The following is a 25616-nucleotide window of genomic DNA, read 5'->3' as shown; positions in this document are numbered from 1 at the left end:
AAGAATTCATACCTAGCAAAGTATATTTTTATGCCTGCTGGTTCTAAAAATAAAACAACTGTATCTTTGGATATAACAACCATTGGCCTGGAGTTCAGTCTTTGAGTGTGTGAAATCTTTTGCTGACTGAGTGCGTACAACAAATGCTTTGCACTGCCCTCTGGTACTGCCTTACTGCTCAACCAAACTACCACTTTGGAGAGTAAGGTCAGTCCTGATTATTTAACCTCTGTTATACCTCTGGGGTTGGTTGACTCTATACACACTGTACTTCCTTAATGCCCAGTATATATAGAGCAACTTTCTCACAACCCCACCAGGATTTTGTCAGCCATTGGGACAACTTCAGGAGCTGGACTTGGTCCGGGACCCTTCCTTCGAACTTGACTGGTCATGGCATGGAGTTTTCCAGTGCTTGCCAATGTAGGTTGGCTTCACAGGGCAGTCACTGCAGACCTTGGAGTTGTGCTTCAATGCCAGCACCACAGGCAAACTTGGAGAAGATTTCTCACAGACATTTGCTTGCGACAGTCCCTACAAGGTTTAAACCCTGGAGTTTTACATAGTTACATTTTGGCTAGCACACAAGTTTTAGAAAACATTTTTAAGGCATAACAGGCTCAAAGGAAACACCCGGAAACAAAGGAACTAATATCAAAGCAAATGAGTGATGCTTACATGTGACTCCACATGTCACTTCCGAGCAGAATGAAGTAGGCGCAGAGTCGTATGACACCACCTGCAGGTGCGCAGTGGTACTACTGAAGATTTTCCAGATCCAGTGTGATGATTAGAGAATGTTCAAAAGGGGAGGAATCTGTGGTTAAAAGTAGCTATCTGAAGGATATATTTAGCTTCAATGTACAGAACTCTTGCGTGTGGGAGAAATGAGGGATCAGGGATGACTCCAAAAAAATATCGCCCTCTGCCATCATAAGACTAGGCAAAGCTCTTTTGGCTTTTGCATAGCATGCTTGGATACATTTGACTATCCATCTGGCTATGCCCGATTTAGATAGAGCCCTCCCTTTTTGGGGTTTGGAAAATGCTACAAAGTTGTTGCGTCTTTCTAAATGCTTTTGTCTCGTCTATGTAGTACGAGGGCTCGCTTTACATCTAAGGTATGGAGAACCCGTACTGCAACCGCGTCAGGCTGTAGAAAGAAAAGGGGAAGTTCAATGGATTGGTTCAGGTGGGACAAGGAGACCAATTTTGGAACGAATTTTGGATTCCCTATCCATGTGCACTTGAGAGAAAGGTTCTCCCTGTGTTAATGCCTGGAGCTCACAAACATGCCAGAGTGAAGTGATGGCAACAAGAAAACTCATCTTCCAGGAGTGAAACTGAAGAGGGCAGGAGTGGAGGGGCTAAAAATGTGGGCCTTAAGTCTTGTGAGGAAAATGTTGAAATTCCACATTGGGGCCAGGAGACCAGAGGTGGAATTGCCCTAGAGGTCATCCATGAAAGCCTAAATGACTAGTATTCTGAAGAGGGAGATGTGTTGTCTGTTCTGAAGATATGCAGTCACTGCTGCCAGCTGAAGGTGAATAGAAGTGAAGGCTAAACCACATGTCTGCAGGTTGGCAAGTAGCACACTTTGGCCCTGGTGTAGGAAGCTGGCACTCTATAAAGTGCACCAAAGTGATGTGCACAGTGCAGAGCCCAGGTATCCCTTATTACTGTACAGAGGTTTGCTCTAGCAATCCCAAGATGCTCTATTTGTGGTAGTGTGGTCGAGCAGCCTTAGGCGTATCAGAGGGAGTATTAGGTACTTGTTGCACATAAAGCCATGTCGGACTTGAGGCAATCTTTAATGCAATGCAATCTTTAAATCAGTTTATTTTTGGAGTTACCAAAAATTGTGCAAATCATCTCAATGAATAACTTATTATGCACCTATTATCACCACTGAATGCTACCTGTTCTAACATTACATCTGTCAATTTGTTTTCCTTGAAACTGAAAAGGGACACTGATGAAAAGAAACTTAAAAATGTCAGCAGAGACTTGCATTAGTGTATCTATCTCCTAGGAATATGTGCGCTCCAACTTTGTAAAAATGAAAGGGGCTAAGTGAATGGTAATGGTGGGTGTACTCTTTAGCAACTTATGGGCTCAAACGTTTGGCCCACACCTCTTGGGGCCAGTGAAACATGAATCTTGCTTAGTTTTTGTCTCAGAATGCTGTATAAAATCCTCCTGTTTGGCTGCATCTGTACAGGAATGATTTACATTCTGTGCATAACTCACAGTTATTTGTTGGGCTCAGACATAGTATATGCTTGTTGTCAAAACTGAGGAGTGGGCATTGACCACAGGAGTGTCTACAGTGACTTGCAGAAAAGAAAACAAAGTAATTTATCACCCTATTCTTTGACTAGCATCAGTGATGCAATCAATAGTTAAAGTAAAGTAACTGTCTGTCAGGGTACCAACTGTCCGATTTACCCTACATGTAAATAAAATCCTGCTGTTCGTAGAAGTTTTAGCAATGACTAGATGTGATAGTAACTAACCATCTATTTATTGCTGTTCTGTAGCGTTTTTAACCCCTCCCATCACCTACCGAGAGGGCTTAGAAAGAGAACTGAAGAAAAGTGCCCCTTTTTGTGATGGTCACCCCCACTTTTTTCCCCATTAATTCGGATGTTTTTCAACCGATATGCACTGGGTTTCTGCTAACCAGGCACCAGTGCTCTTTAGCTAAAACAAGGTAAAATTGTCTAATTGGCACACATTTTGGCACTCATGTAAGTCCCTAGTAAGTGGTATCCCTGGTACCTAGGGCATGGGTACCAAAGCGGGTCGCTAAGGGCTGAAGCTTGTATTATGCCTCCCTATGGGACTCCCATACAAATTGCATAAAACCTGCCATTGCAGACAGCGTGTTGTGGTGCAAACCATGAATAAAAACACGGCATGGTACGCTCACTGTGCGCCATGCCAGTCACTGCATGGAATATATGTAAGTCACCCCTTTAGCAGGCCTTGTAGCCATAAGGAAGGATACATTATATTACATGTGAGAACATAACTGCTTGAGCAAATATGCTCCTGGGCTGTCTAGTCCATTTACTAGCCGGTACAAGTGAACAGGCAAAGCAATCTTAAGTATATGTACTGGACTCTGGTCATTAAGAGTGCCCCAGCTACATGATGGCTTTACTGAAACCTATGGTGTTGGTAAATCTGTACTTTTGCCAATGTGAGATTTATTATGAAATGCGCCCAGAGGGCACCTTAGAGGGGCCCCCTGAAAAACCTACTACTATTTTGTGTTCTTGCTGACTGGTCTTGTCCAACCTGCCACCAGAGACTTGTTTCTGACCACTGCATTTGAGAGCCCACGCTCTCTGAGAACAGTGCCTGCTCTGGAGGAAGGTGTTCACACCTCCTGCAGCAGGCTGACTAGTGATTTTGCAGATCAAGGCCAGGGGCTTCAAAGCAGTAGACGTATTGCACCACCAGGCTAGTCACACCCCTAAAGTGGGCTACCTGATATGCTCCATGAAAGAAGGATTTCACCATCTTGTTTGTGGTGGAATTAGGAACGCTGGGAGAGGTTTATTCCCCCTCCCCACAGGAAGTGGTCATAGAGGGGTATAGTGACCCTAAGGGAAAGTAGCCCATTTGCTGCTACTCTTCACTCCACTTAATGCCTCAAAATTCAGTATTTAGGTCCCCCCCCCCCCCCCCCCCCGACACCAGGAACCAGATTCACCTGACCAAAAGAAGGTGGACAAAGAAGAGCTGAAGACCCCAAGAACTGTGGACTTGCTGTGGACTTTGCTCCAAACCCTGCCTGCCTGCTTATGTGTCAACAATTGCAAAGACCGACTTGTCCTGCAGCTGGTCATCCTCCAAGAGCCTCGGAGGGCTGCCAGCACTTCGCCAACCTATCAACATCTCCCTTGAAGCGGAGGAGCCACTTGCCTGCAGGCACCAACTTCAACATCCATTTCACCAAACTGCTGACCACTGTGTCCTTGATGCTGCAGCTGCCCAGGAGGAGGATACAGTGCTCTAGGAGGTCACATCCGTCTCCCCACCAAGTTTGGAGATACTAGGACCACCAGGAATCACCCTGCACTAATACCCCAGGGACGTCAGTTTCACCAAGGTCACCACAGAGTGGAACTGCTGTCCTGTTTTGTGGCCATCTCCAGTTCGACCTAAAAGTGAGAGCCTCCTACTCCTGCGACCCACCGGACAAAACACCTCTGCACCAGAGCCCCATATTCCGAGCCTACAGACAGATCACCCTTGCTCCAGAGCCCCACAAGAACAGAGTCTCCTTCTGGGTTCCGACTGACATGTCCCCAAGTCCCCAATTTCAGCACTTTTCGGCTTATAGGTTTCTCCAATGATTTCAGCTGTAGCGTTTGAGGCTACTCTTTGCACCCAGACACACCAGGGCAGATAAACCAAAACTGCTGGTGGTTCTAAGGACCTTGACCCCTACTTACCTTTAGTCCTGTAAGTTGTTTACAAGTTACCCTACCCATAGGAGAAGATTACCACTTTCGAGGGTCATGCCTCATAATTTGCAGCTGGATCAAAAAAAAATTCCAGCTCTGGCACATTTAGTGGTTAGTAAATGTGTTTTGAGCCTTGCGAAAGCAGTTCTATCACATAGTCTGTGGTTATGATTGTGAAGGTTCTTTGTTGAGGATGAACACCAATAACTGAATAAATAAGTAAACCGAACCATGCAAACGTTCTGAATTGACCGCTCTATTTGTCGCCGTCAATAACTTTTTTCTCCATTAAAGACAAAAGTGTTTACTTTAAAAGATGGGACAGGTAGGTCTATTAAAACAGAAATTGACAAAAATAAGAGGAAATCCCTCTGAAGTAAAAAACAATAATTAATATTGGGTATGAAAGTGCTTCCTCGTCTCAATCTACATTAAGAGAAACATGAATAAGACCTTGTTTTCTTACTAAAGGACCATAACCGAGTTACCTTTTTCATGGAATTCCTGTAGCCTTACTACGTTATTTACCAATTCGACCATTAGCTGCACGTTCCATTATGAACTAAGTCCCTTAGAATTGTACTCTTATGCTTTGAATTTTTAATAAGTAAAAATGGCCTTTTCTGTCATTGTCTGTACGCTTAAGTCAGCAGAAAAACAAAATAACTTACCTGAAGTGAGATATAAACTCCATTTGCCAAATGAACAGCTTCCGAGGCTTCCACTGGGTTTGGGATATCTAAATCCTGAGGGATGATTTGACACTGCTTCAACAACTGTACCAGGCAAGTCACATTCCCACTCATGCTACAGAGCTCTTCCAGGAACCATGCACCATCTCTTGATGTAAGATCGACCAACTGCTCTCCAGCACTGGAAGCCGCGCCTTCCATCATCAGATTACGCCTGTATACAAAGAATAACCATAACATTTATTTGTAGGCATTTATTTTGTATAGCCATCGACGCCCAATTAAATGGTGTGAAAACAAAAGCACACTGTTGGTACAAACTGCACAGAGTGCCATCAAGTGGCTATACAAAATACAAGAGACAGTTCCCCATTAAACTAGGATGCCTTCAAACTCACCTTGTAAGTGTGCAGAGAGCAGAAATGATGACACTCGCCAGGCTCAAGGATCCCTCTTCTCCATTCTCATGAAGGAACACCTTAATGCAGCGCTCAATTTCTTTCAGCTGCTCCTCACAAACGGACACAGTTACCGCTTCTTGTTTAAGTCGTTCAACTTGCCTTATGAGCTTGTTGTTTATATCTGTTGCATACCGTTGGAGAGTCATCTCTGTAGCATTTATGAACTGGCATACAGCAGGAGGGGGCTGTGGTGCATACTGCATTTCATATCTGCAACAAAAATATTTTATAGAACTATGAACCATTTTACCGATTTAAAATAATTAATATTTATAATACAGAGAGGTGTGGTATTTTCAGAATTGAAACTGTATTTGCGCACATCTGGGTATAATTGGTTACACAGGAGGAGCATTCCGACCAGGATTAAACATATGCAACTCTTATTAGTGTAGAGAGTGAAAAGAGAACAGATTCTCATGACCCGGAATACGTATATTCATGAGCTAAATGTCCATTCATCATTTATAAATAGCCCTCATCTTGAGACCGGCCTTTTAAAAATTGCAACTGTGGCACCAAACAAAATTACGATGCCCCAGCATTAAATACTTGAGGGCGTAGTGGTTAGTAGGGATGTAAACTACATTCTTCACATTAGCTATGGTTGAACTTTACCTTATGTTACATGCTTTTATATACAATTACCCCTTAGTCTATTGCAGGAAGCTGGCTTTTCTTGTTGTGTATCAAACTAAGGTGCATTATGTAGAAAGTCCAGATGACCCTTATAGGTTTACAGGGTTTAAATTAATAATCCCAAATAATCTCTTTTGTGCCAGTGTGGGCAAGCAGTTTAGGCTTATCAGAAAGTAGAGCTGCGCATCACCGAGTCAATAAATGAGACACTCCAGAAGAAACTCGAGACCAATTTTAAAAAATAACCAGGATTTGTATATTATTTCAGACAACACGATCTTCAGAATTAAGTACGTACTTTGAGTTATCAATTTTTATAGACCAATGTGCTTTTACTCGGTAATGCTTTCCTATGGAGAAAGAAATACACACTGCATACAAATATTTGCAATAGTATTTTGGAAGTCCCCTTTAGGACTTAAAGTGCTGGGGGATCGAGGTCACAAGATCCACCTGCAGTTCGTGTTTACCTGCCCTGGATTGTCCAGGTGCAGAGGTGGTGGAAGGGTTGTTGGCCTTGCGTGCTAAACCATTGGCAAAGTAGGGGAAGCCACATAGAAACAGGCTGCAAGAGGGACTTGGGGACAAGTGCGTAAGCTTTCAACAGGGGGGTTGGTTCGTCTGTGTCTTAGAAACAGTGTGGCACATTCGGTTTTCATGGACCCAGGCAGGGAGCTTGGGTACAAAGGGTTTTGGTTGTTTTTTCCGGTGCGAAGGCATCTCTTGGTCAGACATGCAGAGGGGGGTAAAACAAGACAGCAGGGCGTTAAGCAGAGTGAAGGATACGAACCAATGGGCTACTTATCCTTGGGGTCACTACAGCCCCTATACGAGCACTTTATGTGGGGTGTGGGCGGATGGGTGGGTCGGTAAGGAATCTAATACTAACTAATGTCTCTTACAGATATATCGTTACACAAGTAGCAACTTGTGCATCTGAAAGAGACACGTTAGTATTAGATTCCTTAACTTAGAATAGATACCCCAGCAATACCAACCCCGGTGGTGGGTCTGCGAACCAATAATCACACCAGAAAGTCCTGGAGGACAGAACGGGCAAAGAAGCCATCCCACCGGACTTGGCTGTCCAGGCAGTAGTGTCTTGCAAACGTGTGCAGCGATGCCCACGTAGCTGCCTGACAGATGTCTTGTTAGGGCACTCACCCGCCCAGGGCAGTTGTAGTCGCCGTGGCTCGGGTGGAATGAGCCCGCAATCCAACAGGGGGCTCCTTTTAGCCAAGGAGTAACATGCCTGGATATACAAGATGATCCACCGGGAGATGGTCCTCTTGTGCACCGCTTTCCCCTTCTTAGCGCCCACGTAACCAACCAAGAGTTGGTCATCCACCCGGAACTGGGGTGTGCGATCTAAATAGAACGAGAGCGCACTTTTTGGGTCCAGACGGTGGAGCCGCTCTTCCTCTTTAGAGGGATGCGGTGGCAGAAAGAAGGTTGGCAAAGTGATAGGCTGCCCGATGTGGAAGGCTGTGACAACCTTGGGCAGGAAAGATGGCTTAGTACGCAACACAACTTTGTCCGGATAGACAAAAAGGAAAGGTGGGGTACAAGAAAGGGCCTGGAGCTCACTCACTCTCCTGGCAGAGGTGATGGCAACCAGGAAAGCAGTCTTCAAAGTAAGAAGGCGGAGAGGACAGTTGTGAAGTGGCTCAAAGGGAGCGCACATCAGAAATGTAAGAACAAGGTTCAAGTCCCACTGAGGCATCACAAACGGAACAGGAGGGAACGTGTGTGTGAGGCCTTTTAGAAATCTATTTACAATAGGGGACTTGAACAAAGAAGGTTGATCAGGCAGCCTCAGAAAGGCTGAAAGGGCAGAAAGGTAGCCCTTGATAGTGCCCAGAGCAGAGCCCTGCTGGGCAAGAGAAAGAAGGAAGAGGAGAACCTCAGAAAGAGGGGCAGAGAGAGGATCCACAGCCTTTGCTGTGCACCATGCCACAAATCTGTTCCACCTGCAGGCGTATACCGACTTTGTGGAGGGACGCCTGGCTGCCAGAATGACGTTACAGACTTCAGGAGGCAAGTCAAATGGCCTCAACTGTCGCCGCTCAATTTCCAAGCATCGAGGTGGAGACTGGACAGGTTCGGGTGGAGGACCGTCCCCCTTACTGCTGCGACAGAAGGTCCTCCTGAAGAGGCAGACGAACCGGGGGATCGACTGACATACCGAGTAGCTCTGGATACCAGTACCTTCATGCCCAGTCTGGAGCCACAAGGATGACTTGGGCCCGGTCGCGCTTGATCTTCTTCAGCACTCTGGGCAGATGTGGTATAGGCGGAAAGGCGTACAACAGACCGCAGCTCCACTCGCGACGAAAAGCGTCTCCGAGCGAGTGCCGCCTTGGAAATTCCAACGCGCAGAACTGATGACATTGTGTGTTCTCTTCGTGGCGAATAGATCTAACCAAGGCTCTCCCCATTGCTGAAAGAGGCCTTGCACAACGTCCAAGTTCAGATGCCATTCGTGATCCATCATGCACCGACGGCTGAGCTCGTCCGCCCTGGCGTTCAAAGAACCTGCCAGGTGTTGAGCCACCAGGGTCACGCCCTGGCGTTCCAGCAATTGCCAGAGGCATCGAGCCTCCTGGCAAAGGGTCCACGACCCCACCCCGCCCTGTTTGTTGCAGTACCACATGGCGGTGGTGTTGTCCGTGAACACCTGCACTACACTCCCCCGGACAGAGGGGAGGAATGCTTTCAGTGCTAGACGAATCGCCCGTAACTCCAACAGGTTGATGTGGAGCCAGGCCTCCGCCGGAGACCAGAGGCCTCTGATCTCCGCCTCTCCCATGTGGCCTCCCAGGTCCTGGAGGGACGTGTCCGTCACAACTACGTGCTCCGGTTGGGGGAAGGGAGAGGGATCTGCCGCTGACCCAATCGCGGTCCGTGAGCCACCACTACAGCTGTCTCACAGTGCCCTCCGAGATCAGGACGTGGTTGGACAGATTGCCCTGATGCTCGGCCCTCTGAAACTTCAGGTCCCACTGCAGAGCCCGCATCCGCCACCTGGCGTGATGCACCAGAAGGATGCAGGAGGCCATCAGCCCCAGAAGCCGCAGCGTCAACCTGACCGAGACCCGGGATAACGGCTGAAAGATGGGAATCAGAGCCTGAAAATCCTGGACCCGCTGTTCGGGTGGATAAACCTGAAACTGCGCCAAGTCGAGAACCACTCCGATGAAGAGGAGCTTCTGAGAGGGGCACAGGTGTGACTTTGGCACATTGATGGAGAACCCCAGCTGGTGCAGGAGATCTGCCGTAGTCTGGAGGTGGCTGACGACTGTCAGGGGCGAGCCCGCCTTCAACAACCAGTCGTCGAGGTAGGGGAAGACTGAAACCCCTAACCTGCGCAGATGAGCTGCGACCACCGCCACCACCTTTGTGAACACCAGTGGGGCGCTGGCAAGGCCAAATGGGAGCACGGTATACTGAAAGTGCTCGTGGCCAACCGTGAACCGCAGGTAGCGCCGGTGGGCCGGTAGGACGGGGATGTGGAAATAAGCGTCCTGCAAGTCCAACGCTACCATCCAGTCTCCTGGGTCCAGGGCAGCTAGGACCTGAGCCAGTGTCAGCATCTTGAACTTCTCCTTCCGTAGGAAGCCGTTGACGTTCCGTAGATCCAAGATAGGGCGTAGGCCCCGTTTGCCCTTCTTGGGTACCAGAAAGTAGTGGGAGTAGCAACCACACCCTACTTCTGGCCCAGGAACGCGCTCGATGGCCCCCTTGGCCAAGAGGGCCGTAACTTCCTCTTGTAGAAGTCGCAAATGATCCCCCGATACACGGTGATTCTGCGGTGGCATGGCTGGAGGAGTCGCCTCGAAGGGGAGGGAGTAGCCCCTTTGGACGATTTGCAGCACCCACCTGTCCGAAGTGACAGTGCGCCAGTGGAGGTGGTGATGGCGAACCCTGCCCCCACTGGCGTCACATGGGCCTGAAAGCACGGACTAGGAGGGTTTTGAGGCGGATGCTGCGGGGGAAGGTGTGGACTGACCTCGCCCTTGACCCCTACCGCCCGGACTGCGGTTACCACGTACGCCCCCGCGTTGGGTATTGCCCTGCGGAGCGTGGCTAGCGGCACGTGTGGGTGCACCCCTTCCGTGGCCAAGAAAGGAGTGATAAGCAGCCGATTGCTGGTGCGGGGCCGAGAGGCCCAAGGACTTGGCCGTAGCCAAGTCCTTAAAGCGCTTGAGCGCATGGTCTACTTTGTCGCCAAAGAGGCGACGGCCATCGAACGGCATGCCCATGAGTGTGTTCTGGACATCTGCCGAAAAGTTGGCGGACCTCAGCCAGGCGTGGCGTCTGACCGCCACCGTCGTTGCCATCGCTCTGCCTAGCGAGTCGGTGGTATCCAGCCCACACCTAATGGAATACTTGGCTGCGTCCCGGCCCTCCACAAGGGCTTGGCCGAGTTTAGCCCGTACCTCCAACGGGCACTCTTGCAGTACATCCAAGACTGTATCCCACAGGGAGTGGGTGTAACGGCCCAAGAGGCATGCGGTGTTGGAAGACCGCAGACCCAGACTAAGGGATGAGAATATCTTCTTCCCATACTGCTCATACCTCTTGGATTCCCTGTCCGGCGGGGCGGACGGGAATGCGGTCTGGGAATTAGAGGCCTGGATGACCAGGCTCTCGGGGGTGGGGTGGGTGGACAGGAAACATGGGTCGCCCGGGGCTGGGCGGTGGCGTCTGGCCACGTTCCTATCTACGGGCGAACCCGTAGCTGGCTTGGACCAGGTGCCCAGAAGAACGTCGGTCAAGGCCTCATTAAAGGGCAGCAGAGGCTCGGCCGAGCTTGACTGCGGTTTAAGAACCTCTGTTGTATAGCTCCTATATATCCTTATATCGTGTTAAGTTAGCATAGGTACATTTGAGATTTAAACGCCATTTTTCCTTTCTTGCTACTTCTGCACACGACCCTTAATTGTTGACTTAGCTTTCAACCTAGTGGTTTGCCGTGATGTATGTGAGAATAATATGTTATTGCTCTGATATCAGTTTTGTTTAATAAACCATGTCTGCACGGAGAGTGCTGAAGTTTCAGGAGCAACACGATATGGAATTGTTATGAGGTCTGATCTCCACGCCTTCATAGTCATAACACAAGTGTAGCCTTTGCCAACTTGGGCTTGAGGCGGGATTGATATTGCTTTGCACGAGAATTGTTAACACACTTGATGCGGTGCACATGCAGAGAGAGCTGGTGTATGCTGATGTGATTCCTTCATGCTAGGACACTAAGGTATGGGCCCGCCCTAAAACAACCCAAAGAGACCTTCTTAGCTAATAATATAATATATGTGTTAGGGAGGGTGAGATATAAGTGTTGTTAACTCTTATTCATTACAGCATGTTAACATGCTGTCACCATTCGCTTTTTATGTCTTAGTAACTATGCTGATAATTTTGATACTGATAATAAGTATACTTGTATTATCTAAGATACTGCGCCTGAGAAGACGGCATTAGTAAATAAACATTTCAAATGCACATGTGTCTTCTTTACTCCATGTTCTGGTTTGTAATGATAATATAACGAAAGAGTGTTCATGAGTCCCACGTACCCTGAGGTACTGTAAGTTCATGTTCTGGTTTGTCTAAACATTGGGAGTTTGATATGTCCAATGAGACACTGTAGCTAGCTCGGTAAGGGGTGAGTTGGTTGCTAAGGTAAGTTTTGGGACACCCTAATTTGCCGAGGTTCCACTCCTCTGTGCACAGTTCTGTGTGAGTACAGAAACCCTGCAACATGGCGCCCAACGATTTCGGTGGTCTTATATCATGACACTCGCGTAGTTTATCGTTCATGCCTTAACCCCTTCACGTCCGTTTCCGGAAAACGGGGTGTTGGTGAAACCTACCTATTTTTTGAAATAGGTCTTTATTCAAGCTTGATTCTTACCTAAACGGTTTCTTTGAATTCCTACCCAGTTGTGCTACAAAGTATTCTTTGTTTTTTCTTGTTTCCAATTCTGTAATGGCGGCAGCGGTGGCTATTGCACAGCATAGTCGCGTAGCGGTACGCAACCATCTTCAGACGTACCAGGTCCCAGTAGATGGGATGGCTGTGATTTTCGTGGTATGTGCAGATCCGGCGTTTCCTTACGAGTTGTTTTACTCTTGGGTTACGTTTCCGGCTGTGGACGCTAATTCTGGTTTGTTCCACTCCTACACCGCCTCGGATGTCCCGGCTGAATATACGCCGTACAGGGCATTGGAAATACCTATTGATCATTGGCAGCATCGAGTTTGGTTTGATGGCGCCCTCCCCCACTCTTTGTCCCCTGCGAGGTTAGGTCCACTCTCAATTCCAGGTACTAATTGGCCTGCGTTGGGTGGCTTTACCCCGCACCCGAATCACGGGGCTTGTACCCTGGCAGAAATTCGCAGGCTACATGTAGTTTCCATTTCCGTGATTCGTGCTTTAGTGCAATACATCGGTCGACATCTTCCTGGTGGTCCCCAGGGGGGTGCGGCCGCTCCCATGGAACGAAGCGGAATGCGTCTCAATCCAGTGATGGTAAATTCGGTTTTTGGTGCGCGTCCTGTTGACAACGATGACTTCCCATTCTGGCTAGCAGAGAAGTTTGATCAACTGGAGGCGGTTTTTCCGAATTCTACTCCTGCTGATAAACATAGAATGTTAACGATTACTCTACCGAAGGATATTACTCCTGAACTTGCTGACTGTGAAAGCTGGGGAAAAACTTTTGCGGCAGTTTATACGAGGTGCTTCGGCACCCCGTCTATGAATGCTCTGCCTGAAATCATTAGACGTGTTCAGAATGATCACGGTCCAGAGGCAGCGGTTGAATTGGGTATGCGCCTGTGTGGTTCTTTTGAGATTGTAAGTGATCTCATTCTCTCCAATGTTAAAGGAGATGCAGTTAACTTTCAGGTGTCGGATGCTTTGGCTGCTCTGCCCGATGCCGACAAACCCCGCCAGTTAGCAAAGATTGTGGTGGCCGCTTATAAGACAATTGGCCGCACAAGTAGAGGTCTAAAATATTTTCCAGTGAAGGATAAAAAACAACCTCAGGGACAATCTGCAGTGACAGATGTCCAGCCCAAGTCCAAAAAACAGAATTGGCCTAAAAAACAGACACAGGGGAAGCAGACAACGCAGACTCAGGGTTCTTTTCCTGCAATACAAGCTCCTGCGCCACCCGAAAAAGTTTATGATTTGCGCGACCGCGCGATGATTAAATCGCCTGATCGTTTTCAGGGTTCTGATCAACGCTCTCCTCGTTCCTTTCAGGACACATCGGCCCCGAAGACCGGTGGAGGAGGAGGGGGTGGACGTGGACGTGGTGGCCAACAAGGACGTGGTCAGTCCCGCCAGACGGACGGCGCAGTGAAGCAGGAGGATTCTACGCCTAGGCGTCCGCAGTTTGCGAAAAAGAAAGTCGCAGCCTTAACAGCGCATCGATATGCCACAGATAGTGAGAACGCGGCTTCGGAATCTGACGTGGGCTCTGACCTTGCTGGACAGCGCGGCGGAGATAACCATAGTCAGAGAGGCGCTGCGTCCACTACTGAGGGTGACAGCGACTGATGTCTACGTTGTGATAGAAACAGCGGATACGAGACTTGCTCCCCCTGAAAGACTATATGAAATTGTCCTGTTAATTGAAGGTGACATACAGCGTACCGTTAAAGGTGTATTTTGGGAGAATCTGTCTTCTACATATGATATTTTACTTTCGGAGGCTGACTGGCCCCCACCTTTTGTGCTCGCGGCGCCGCGAGGGGAGGAGGTGATCCTACCCAGTTTCGCGAACACTGTCTCGAAAGAGCATGCGCAGCATTTTGCAGAAGAGTGGGCTCGGGCTCTCGCGCCGGCTCTGTACCGTAACCAATGTGGTTGGGATAGATTGTCGCCTTGCCACGAAATTCCGTTGCGGTCTCAGCCGCAGCCTCAACCTCAATATCCCATTCGGCGTGAAGCAAAATCTTCCGTCGCGGAAATCCTTGAACAATTGGAATATCAGGGAGTTATTGAAACGTGTGTGTCACCGATGAATAATCCCCTTTTTACTGTGAACAAACCTGACGGATCATATCGTTTGGTTTTGGATTACCGGCATTTAAACTCGCATTGCCGTAACTGTGCTGTACAGAATACCCACGGCTCTGCCCTAGTGGATAGTCTCGTGCGTAAGCGTTTCAAGACAACGCTTGACATATCCAATGGTTTTTATGCCCACAGATTGGACAGCTTTAGCTCCCAATGGACCAGTTTTACGAGCGCTGGAGTCCAAAAGCAATTCCGGCGTCTTCCAATGGGCTACAAGAATAGTCCTGGTATATTTACCGCTCGCATTGTCTCTATTCTGGAGGCACTCGACCCTGATGCTTTTTCGTATGTGGATGACATATATCTCACAGACGACGATATTTGGGAGCATCTGTGTCGTGTAAATTCTGTTGTTTGCAACTTCGCAGACATGGGTTACAAATTTAACTTTGCAAAATCGCACATTGCTGAACACACAGTGTTGTTTTTGGGCTATGAGCTCAACAATGAAGGTAGAGGTTTGGCTCCTCACTTCTTAGAGAAGTGCGCACAATTGCACGCTCCAACAACACTGAAAAAATTACAGTCTTTACTGGGCTTTTTGAATTTCGGCAGGACTTACATTCCGGAATATGCCCAGCGTATCAAGCCTTTGTATGCTTTGATACAACCAACTTTCTCAAAATCATGCTGGCTGCCTGAGCATTCAGCCATTTTGCAATCCTTGCAGGCTGATCTGCTCGCTTCTAAATATTTACTGACTCGTGATAACCACACCAACCTGGTAATAAGAATAATTCCCGGGACGGTGGGTTTCACATACCTCACTTTTAATGAAGGTGACACAGTACCTATCGCTTACAAGTCACACTTGTACACTTCGGCTGAGATGCGGTTTCCCACAGTGGAAAAAGTTTTAACTGCTGTACAGATGGCAATTCTAAAAGAACGAGCACTGTCTCAGGGGAAACGCATGCTAGTGGTAACACCCTGTCCTCATTTGGAGGCAGTCACGAAAGCCAGTGTACCAAATTCAAAGGCTTTGCACCCTCGGTGGATTCAGTGGGCTGCGTCATTGTCATCCACGGATGTCATGTTTATTTTTGACGCTTCCTTACGGTCGCAGGAGTACTTGCAGTATGAATTCGTTCATCCTGCTCCTCTGGCGATGCGACCTTTAGAGGACTTTCATTGCATCATTTACACTGATGGGTCGGCGCAGGTTGCGCATGGCTCTAAACATGCCTACGTTTCCGCATGCGCCATTGTGGTCGGTGCTATGTTGAATGATGAGTTCATTTCCAGGGAGGTACACACGTTGCCCCTGGGCGATTGCACCGCACAATTGGCAGAGCTTCGTGCTCTCTTACTAGCTTTGGAGTACGCAGATCCAAGTGTTACTACTCTAATTGTAAGTGATTCTTACTACTGTGTCCAATCTTACAATGAAAACTTGTTCTTTTGGATTCAAAATGATTTTCATGATTCCAAGGGTAGCACAATAAAACATAAAATGATCTGGGTTCGAGTGGCAGAGCTTAAGGCTATGTTGCCACTCGTTTATGTGATTCATACTCTCGGTCATCAGCGCGTAGGAGTTCACGCTGTTGGCAACTCGCTTGCTGATGAAGCAGCGAAATCAGCAGTATCTACATACTTAGTTGCAGCAGTTACTAGGTCTAAAACCAAGATTGATAGCGACATCTTGGCAGCGATTGCTGCCTCTGAGAAGGGAAGTAAACATCCTGCGGGATTCCCTTCGAAGTATAAATACCACTTAAGTCCCGAAAAGGTTCCTTTTGTGACAATTCCTGATGTTGGGGAACGGCTGATTCCCAACTCGGATCGCAGAACAGACTTGATTACAGCGGCTCATGAAGGTGTGGCGTCTGCGCATGCGGGCGTCTCAGCCACTGTAACGCAGCTACAACAACGTTTCTGGTGGCGGGGACTGTACAAACAGACGCGTGATTATGTCCTTCTTTGTGACATATGCCAGCAGATTAAACCTTCAACTGCTACGCGTCCGCCACAGACTCAGTTGTACATTTCTAATAAACCGCTAGGCTGTGTTTATTTAGATCACTGCGGTCCTTTTTCATCTGATACTGCGTATAAGTACATCTTAGTAGCAGTTGACTCATGCACACGCTTTGTGTGGGTATGGCCACATCGCAGCGCTGATTCACGGACTGTCATTAGAGATTTGCGTATCTTTATAGGGATTTTTGCCTGTGGTACCTTCCATTCGGATCAGGGTCCGGCTTTCGCCTCTAAGGCGTATAAGGATGCCATGACTTCGATGGGGGTCCAAGTCAAGTTTTCGTCACCCTACAGACCTGAGGGTAATAGTGTAGTTGAACGAATGAACCGTGATTTAAAGCAATCTTTGACAGCCCGAGTTATAGGCACTGGCAGAAACTGGCTGGCTCACCTCTATGGCGTGCAGCGTGCTCTTAATAATCTCCCTAGAAGGTCTCTGGGTGGGCGGACCCCATACGAAATGCTCTTTGGCATCAAGATGTACGTCCCTGACCTTGACGGTCTAGACTCTGTGGTTCGCGCCACTTCCTTTGACGCAGATGAACATTGCAATGTTTTACAGAATCTACAAAAGACCAGAGACAGTCTTGCAAAGGAACATTTGCCCTCCACATCGGATGATGCGTTGCAGATCCCGGTAGTTGGCTGGCTACCCCAAGTTGGAGAACTGGTTCGAGAGAAGATCGACAACAAGAAAGAGTTTGGTCCCTCCTATCGAGCTCCAGTCCCAGTGCTTGGAGTGAAGGGCACAAGAACAGTCATTTTACCACCACTTCCAGGTCGTAAGGAAGACAGGTTTATTTCTATTGACAATGTCAAGATACACAGAGTGGCCGATTCTTCTTAGCATGACACCGGCTGTTTCCTGTCCTTCCATTGTGAGAAATTCAATTATGCCCACTGCCTCTAATATTGAACCTGAAGTGGCCATCGAATTACCTGCTGTTTCCAGTCCATTATTAAATAATATGCCCGGAACTAATCTTGATGAGACAGACTATACATACCCCACTGATTTGTCAATGCCTGACCTGCAAGCTCGTTTAGCCACGGAATCCAGATTTTCATTTGACTCTGCTTCCCTTGCCTCGAAAAAACCCTCTCAAATTGCGGTATATGCTAGCCTGTTTAAAAAACATTTTTTGATTCCTCCTTGGATATACATTTGGCTGGTCCTTTTTTCGGTTTACCTTTTTATGTCAATTGGTTTTGTGTTTTATTTTTTTCGGATTATGAATGGACACTATGTCGAGGAGAGAACTTGCATTACTCATTTAAATGGCACATTGGCCCCACTTTCCTCTTCACATTCTACACACAGATTAAAAAGAGACTTGACTTTGGTTAACATCACAGCATGGCCTGTTCTGGATGGAATCGCGTGGGATGCAGTTCGTTTTCAGATTCATGGCCCAACGGAAGTCGTTAATGTTCCTAATGTACTAAGAGTTAATATGGGGGATGTGGTGAAACAAAACATTCGTTCTGATGATTGGGATGTTAATGCTGTGGAAAGTTTGTTTTCTGATTTGAAATACTATGCTGCTTTTGATGCTGAGGATTTATATTTAGAATCTGCTAATTATGGTGAATTGTTCTGTTACCAACATTATGGCAATCACTTCTTACACAAAACATCTTCCCGAAGGGATGCTGTTAATTTTACTCAGTGGGAACATTGCCCAGCTCCTACACAAGGGAGTTCAGAAACGTTTCTTAAAAAGTATACTTATTTCACTGACTTTAACCAGTCCAATCCCGAGTCCTTTTATTTTAAATTTCACAAACAGCCACTGTCCAAGGTTAGACTTACCGATACAAAATTGTTGTACTCGAAGGCCTTCCTAGATCAATTAGTTACTGGGGGATATGAGTTATGGAAGGAAACAATAGACCTTAAATCAGTTTGGGGTTCAAGGGCCTGGCAGGTACGCGGCACTGAGGCTTTGCACCGTGCATGTCTCATCCCAAATCATATGTTGTTTTTAAATGAAACCATTTCCCAGACCACATGCTTTGGATTGGCTACATCTAAAAGGTTAAACACCCCGTCTTTCCCGGAGTTGGAGGAATATGAGAATTGGAGTAATTTTACTCAATTGTCCATTAAAGATATACAGGCTCTGATTCTTAATTCCTCCTTTAACATTTCCAGTATGAATCCCAGGGGTTGGTTGCTTTGGCACCGTAGTGCTGATTCTTGCCAAAAAAGATTTTTGAATAAATCTGACGGTTTTAAGACTGTTAGATCTGATCCCCGGTTTGATTTGAGTCATACTGTCACCTCTTACTCTGTGGGCAAGTTGTGTCAAGCTTGGCTGAAACATTCAACTTTACCTGCGGTTAAGTATCACCTTTCCAAACTGAATGCAGACGTGGATTTGAATGATTTCATTAAAGGCCCAGCTAGTGGCAGGTCAAAAAGGTGGTTATATGGGGTTTACAATGAAATTTGGAAACTCTCAAAGATTGAGGCCGCTTCACGCCTTAGGGCTATTGATCAGGCGAATCTTGAGAAAGTGCTTGCAGTTGTTGACAATAGCATTAACGTGCTTTCCTCTAGAATTTACACATTAGATAATATTGTGTCGTCTGTTGTTGATATTGTGCATGATGAAGTGTCAGTATTATACCATGGTCAAAATCAATTACGGTCAATCATGCAGTTTGCATGGACACTTCAGACTCTGAAAATGGGTAAAGTTCCCTGGGGATACATGAACGTTTCCTCTTTATTTTCACCGTTTAATTTGACAGACAAACAACGCTTGCTTTCAATGCGTGATGCTTCCTTTTCTATGCTCCATATTGAAAGGTTGGAATCTTTACCTTTTTCTGTGGCAGAAGCCACTACTGCTACGTGGCTTATCCACGGTTTAATAACACTACCTTTTGCTTTATATAAGTTTTCAAATTGTATGAAATATGTGCCAATAGGTCGTTTTGAACCCTTAGGTAGCGGTTTTCTTCATGAGGTCTGGTCACTCCCATACACATACAGATGTTTCAAGGATGAACAAGAAGTTTATCTAACAGGGGATGAGTGTACTGAGACGCCAGATCATTCTTTAATGTGCAGACACATACAGTTACACGGTTCATGTAACAAGGACCGACCGAATATGGCTTGCGTTTTACAGGGCACGCCAGTTCCTGCTATCATCCCCACGTTTAAATTGTTAGAGAATGGTAGTTATTTAATGCTCAATAATGAAAACTGTTGTGGTTTAATTAAAGGTATAGCTTTCATTGTAACAGTTAGTGAGCGAGTTATTTGCTGCAGAAATGTTCTTTATCCTCCCACACGTGAACATAGGGAGTCTTCCATTTGGCCACAGATACCGACCTTGGGAGCAGAATTCAGCGGCATGGCTAGAATAAGAGCTCTATTGTCCCAGAAAGAGGTGGCCTTGAGCTCGGCCCGTGAAACTTTCGTGCTTCACATTGCTAACACCCGTACGGAGGTTCAGGCTCTTTTAAATACTGATTTGCCTTTGCATTTCGGAGCCATGGTCCGTTCTATCTTTAACGCATCCTCCACAACGGGCCTAGCACATTTTTTTAAAGTTGTTAGCGGTGGTCTCGTGACTTCCTTTGAGAAGATTTTTGGAGTCATCCCTGCCTTCTTCCATTCTATTTTTTCATCCTTATTTGGAGGGTTCCCGTTTTTACTTGCATTAGCGGCTGGCGCATTGGTGGTTTTCTGCCTTTTTAAATATGGATGCCCTTCCTGTGCAAGACCACGTTCGGCTGCTACTGACGCGGTTTCGCAACCGCATGCTTGATTATTATGGCACACTGCCGTTGGCGACTCTAAGCACGGCGTTTGGATTATCTTTTCGGTTCTCCTATTTCACCTGTGTCCAGCCTGTATTTCGCTGCCTGACCTGTGATTTCCTTTGGGCCATTGATTTGTGTCTCTGCGGACCAATATCTTCTGACGTCGATTTTGATCAACTGATGAGTCCTATCATTGCTCACGAGTTGGTTTGTTCTGACGAAAGGATTATGGCCTTGGCGGTGGCACATGGACTAATGGGTCCCTGGGATGTGTTGTCGGCAGCGCAAAATTTCTTGGAACGAAGTTTTCTTGAAAACCCACCGAGCTGTCCTCTGATGGTTATAGAGGATGCGGTGCTGGAAGATCACGTATGTTCCTTTCATCTTTTAAATTGGATGGCTGAACTGTTTTCGGATGAGGACAGTGACTTCCTCCTGGAGGCTGTTGCAGCTTACTTTTCATATACAGTCTTATCATAGACACTGCCTCAAATTGACATGCTGATTGATAGCATTTCCTTGATTTTATTGACTTTTAGTCAAGACATTTTTTTTCTTGCCTATTGGCTTGAGCCACTTATACTTGTGGGCTATTTTTAGCATTAGTTTTTATAATTGAATTTTTATTCATGCTCGTTTATAATTGGATTCTGCTCTCATGTGATGGCACTTCTGTTATCTTATTTAGTCCGTTCTCGGATCATGGGGGGGTGTTGTATAGCTCCTATATATCCTTATATCGTGTTAAGTTAGCATAGGTACATTTGAGATTTAAACGCCATTTTTCCTTTCTTGCTACTTCTGCACACGACCCTTAATTGTTGACTTAGCTTTCAACCTAGTGGTTTGCCGTGATGTATGTGAGAATAATATGTTATTGCTCTGATATCAGTTTTGTTTAATAAACCATGTCTGCACGGAGAGTGCTGAAGTTTCAGGAGCAACACGATATGGAATTGTTATGAGGTCTGATCTCCACGCCTTCATAGTCATAACACAAGTGTAGCCTTTGCCAACTTGGGCTTGAGGCGGGATTGATATTGCTTTGCACGAGAATTGTTAACACACTTGATGCGGTGCACATGCAGAGAGAGCTGGTGTATGCTGATGTGATTCCTTCATGCTAGGACACTAAGGTATGGGCCCGCCCTAAAACAACCCAAAGAGACCTTCTTAGCTAATAATATAATATATGTGTTAGGGAGGGTGAGATATAAGTGTTGTTAACTCTTATTCATTACAGCATGTTAACATGCTGTCACCATTCGCTTTTTATGTCTTAGTAACTATGCTGATAATTTTGATACTGATAATAAGTATACTTGTATTATCTAAGATACTGCGCCTGAGAAGACGGCATTAGTAAATAAACATTTCAAATGCACATGTGTCTTCTTTACTCCATGTTCTGGTTTGTAATGATAATATAACGAAAGAGTGTTCATGAGTCCCACGTACCCTGAGGTACTGTAAGTTCATGTTCTGGTTTGTCTAAACATTGGGAGTTTGATATGTCCAATGAGACACTGTAGCTAGCTCGGTAAGGGGTGAGTTGGTTGCTAAGGTAAGTTTTGGGACACCCTAATTTGCCGAGGTTCCACTCCTCTGTGCACAGTTCTGTGTGAGTACAGAAACCCTGCAACACCTCAGTGAGGAGATTAGTCCTCACGGCCGCGACGGGGAGCTCAAGGCCCAAGGCCTTGGCAGCCCTCATCAGCACCACACTATAAGTTGCCCCCTCCTCCGAAGCCACGGTAGGAGGGGAGACAAAACCAGTGTCTGGAGAGGTGTCCAGACCACTGGCCTCCCCAACGTCTCCTGTCCAGTCCTCTTGAGACTGACACTCTCTGGTCAGAGGGTCCTCAGACCCCTCCCAGTCCTCTTCATCACCCATCTCCTGAAACTTAGGGTTCTCAACTAATGGGGCCTGTTCATAAAAGTGAAATTCACCAAACGACGTCTGGAGCGGCGCCCATCGGGGCCGTCCCGACGGCTGAACAGGAATGAAGGCAGGACCGGGGACGGCACCGCCCGAGGACGGCGTCGGAGGCGACACCTGAGGGTCCGACGCCGGGGAGGTCGTAAGATCCACCGTCGACGAATCAGATCCCGAAGGAGGTCCAGCGGCTTCCTGCGGCGCCGGGCCCGAAGGCGCCGGTGGCGCCGGAATAACTGAACCCCTCGGCGCCGGGCCCGAAGGCGCTGGCGGCGTGGGATAGTGGGGACCTGCGGCGCTGGGCCCGAAGGCGCCGGCGGCGTCGAAGCACCCGGCGGCGTCGGGGCCGGAGGCGCCAACCCGCTAGGGGCCCCAGACGGGTCCGCTGGGCCCGGAGGCGCCGCGGAGTCTGTCGGAGGAGAGAGTTTCCTCATGGCCATGAGGAAGCGCTCGATCTCCTCCTGCGACGCGTGTAGCCCAGGGACCGGAGAGTGTGGAGTTGCACGCGGCGCCCGCGACTCCGACGGAGCCGCGTGGGTGGTGTCACCCTAACCCCCGGCCGCATCGTGCGAGCGTCGGGGGGAGTCCGAAGAGCGATGACGCCGCTTGGACTTCTTGTGCCTCTTACCGGACGATGACTTCGACCCAGAGGAGTGCGGCCTACTCTCGGAGCTGTTGTGGCTCCGAGCCCACGACCTGTCCCTCGACCTCCCATGGGATCGGGACCTCTCACGGCGCGGGACCGACTGCTGAAACTCGAGGCGCATGCGGGACCGCTCCCGCCTGGCTTTCGAAGAGAGGGCCCGGCAGTCGGAGCAGGCCTTGTCGTCGTGGTCGACGCCCAAACAAGATAAACACACGCGGTGAGGATCCGTAACCGACATCAGGCGGTCGCAATCGTCACAGTGCTTGAAGCCGGGCATCCCTACGGCACCGCTCGGAGTCGAGAGACTTCGAGAACAATCAAAAGTGATCAAAAAAAGTTAGTCAAAAATTGACTAGGGTTACTGCTTTTTCCAGATCTGCGCTTGCTGGTGCGGAAAAAAGAAGAACTTACGTCAGCACGCGGAGGCGTCGTCTAAGTACTCCGACGACGTCATCACGGCGCCGACAACGGACGCGGAGCCGCAGACGACGCCTACCGACGCGCAAGGGTACTGCTACGCAAAAGTTTCCGGATACAGTCTGACGCCTGGGGATATTCTAAGGTAAGGAATCTAATACTAACGTGTCTCTTTCAGATTCCACCGGCGACGACCCAGATCCGGATCCAGTGGGGCCCTGCGGCACCGGGGGCGAAGCACCCGTCGGCGTCGGGCCCCCGACCCGCTAGGACACCCAGACAGGGCCGCCGGGCCCGAAGGCGCCACGGAACCCGTCGGAGGAGAGAGGGACCTCATGGCCATGAGGAACCACTCAATCTCCTCCGGCGTCGCGTGAGGCCCAGGGACCGAAGGGTATGGAGCCGGACGCGGCGCCTGAGACTCCGACGGAGCCGCGTGGGTGGTGCCACCCGAACCCCTGGCCGCATCGCGCAAGCGTCGGGGGGGAGTCGGAAGAGCGATGACGTCTCTTCGACTTCTTATGCTTACCTGACGACTTCGACCCTGAGGAGTGATGTCGACTCCCGGAGCTATGATGGCTCGCCCCCGCGACCGGTCCCTCGACCTCCGTCCGGATCGGGACCTTTCCTGGCGCGGAACAGGCCTTGTCGTCGTAATCGACACCAAGACAGTGGAGACACCGACGGTGAGGGTCTGTTACCGACATCAGTCAGTCGCAATCCTCACAGTGTTTGAAACCAGGCATCCCTACCGGCACCGATGAGGAGTCGAAGACTCGAGAAAGGAGATCAAAAAGATAAAAAAGAGTTAGTCAAAAAGTGACTAAAGGTACCACTTTTTCCGGATCTGCGCTGCTGGCGTGGAAAAAATAAGAACTGACGTCAGCACGCGGAGGCGGCGTCTAAGTACTCCGACGACATCATCACGGCGCCGACGATGGACGCGGAGCCGCAGACGACGCCTACCGACGCGGAATGGTACTGCTACGCAAAAACTTCCGGATCCAGTCTGACGCCTGGGGATATTCTAAGGTAAGGAATCTAATACTATCGTGTCTCTTTCAGATTCTTCTCTACTGGAAGGTGGTGTGCTGGGCAAAGGCAGTCTTTACCTGGCCTTTATAGATCTGAAGACTGCCTTTGACCTAGTACCAAGGGAGGGGTTGTGGAGAGTTCTGTCCGAGATGGGGTTGCCCCCGTATATCCTGTCCCTCTTAGTTAGGCTCCATGCTGATAATTTCGCACAGGTGCGGTGGGGTAAGCGGGGTGAAAAAACTGATAAGATCCCAGTTGGAAGGGGTGTCTGCCAGGGATGTGTGCTTGCCCCCACTCTTTTCTCACTTTACGTGAATGGAGTGGTGGAGCACCTGCTTAAACACCCTGCAGATGCACCCTCCCTGGCGGGCAAGCGCATCCCCACTTTGCTCTTTGCGGATGATACCCTGCTTATTTCCAAGACCCCTGTGGGCTTGCAGAGTCTCCTAAATAGCTACCAGGAGTTCTGCTCACAACAGGGCTTGATAATTAATTCCAACAAAACAAGTTCCTGGTTTTGAACCCGCCCAAAAAAATGGGCCACCCCCCGGTGCTGAATTCCGTGGCCCTGGAGAGGGTGTCTGAATTCGATTATTTAGGCATCCGTCTCTCGGACTTATTACACAGGAACTCGCACATTCAAAAGATGCTATTGAGCCACAAAAGGGTGGGCGGTGCACTACTTAAGGAGCAACGTTCTTCTACACTCAAGCCTATTGCCCCAGTTTTGGAGATCTATAAAGCTAGATGGGTTAGTGCCGCCTTGTACGGGGCGGAATTGTGGGGTATGGATAACCTTGATGTGCTAGCCAGATCAGAGAGGAAATGATTGAAAGATCTCATGCTCTTCCGCAGAGTACCCCATCTGTACCCGTGTTAATGGATTTGGGTTGCAGATCGAGCAGGGACCAAGCCCGAATTCGCCCTATATTGCTTTGGGCGCGTCTGCGGCGTGTGCCCGAGCTGATTTCATACGCAGAGGCCTTGGATGAGGTCATGTCTTTGGAGGGCTGGTCTAAGATCAGGTGGTTGAGGGATGTCAAATGGCTGTTAGGGGCTTTGGGCCTTGGGGATGCGTGGGAAGCCAGGACTGACACCCCCCCCCCCCCAAAAGGCTACTTTAACCACTTGGATGCTATGGGGTGTGCCACGAGGTCCATGTCATTTCCATTGAAATCAATGGAAACTCCATGACGAGTTACCCTTGTCATTAGCATCCAAGTGGTTAAAGAAACTCTATTGGAGTTGGGTTCACGGTAAAAACTTTACCGATCCGAATCATTGTAAATCCACCGACGAATTTTTGAGAATTAAGGACGCGGTGGCATATGAACCCTATCTTGACATCATTTCTAATCCAACAGATAGAGCCCTGTATTTCAAATTCAGAGTGGGGACATTACCCATAGGCGAATTCACCGCCCATTGGCAATCATCCCGCCTGTCCTCCTCTT

At 48.3% G+C, this 25616-nt stretch overlaps 1 protein-coding gene across 1 annotated transcript in view; it reads right to left on the bottom strand.

Moving 5' to 3' along the window:
- Positions 1 to 25616, bottom strand: part of SMG1 (SMG1 nonsense mediated mRNA decay associated PI3K related kinase) — a 1634890-nt gene that overhangs the window by 389245 nt on the left and 1220029 nt on the right. The window contains exons 49-50 of the mRNA XM_078665250.1: positions 5569 to 5841; positions 5150 to 5384 (exon numbers count right to left, since the gene is read on the bottom strand). Coding sequence (XP_078521376.1) covers positions 5150 to 5384; positions 5569 to 5841 — 508 coding nt within the window. The remainder of the gene's footprint in view (positions 1 to 5149; positions 5385 to 5568; positions 5842 to 25616) is intronic.

The sequence above is a fragment of the Lissotriton helveticus genome, chromosome 10 (assembly GCF_964261635.1).
Source record: "Lissotriton helveticus chromosome 10, aLisHel1.1, whole genome shotgun sequence".
In the NCBI taxonomy this organism is placed as follows: Eukaryota; Metazoa; Chordata; class Amphibia; order Caudata; family Salamandridae; genus Lissotriton; species Lissotriton helveticus.
This window is presented reverse-complemented; position numbering and strand designations above follow the sequence as displayed.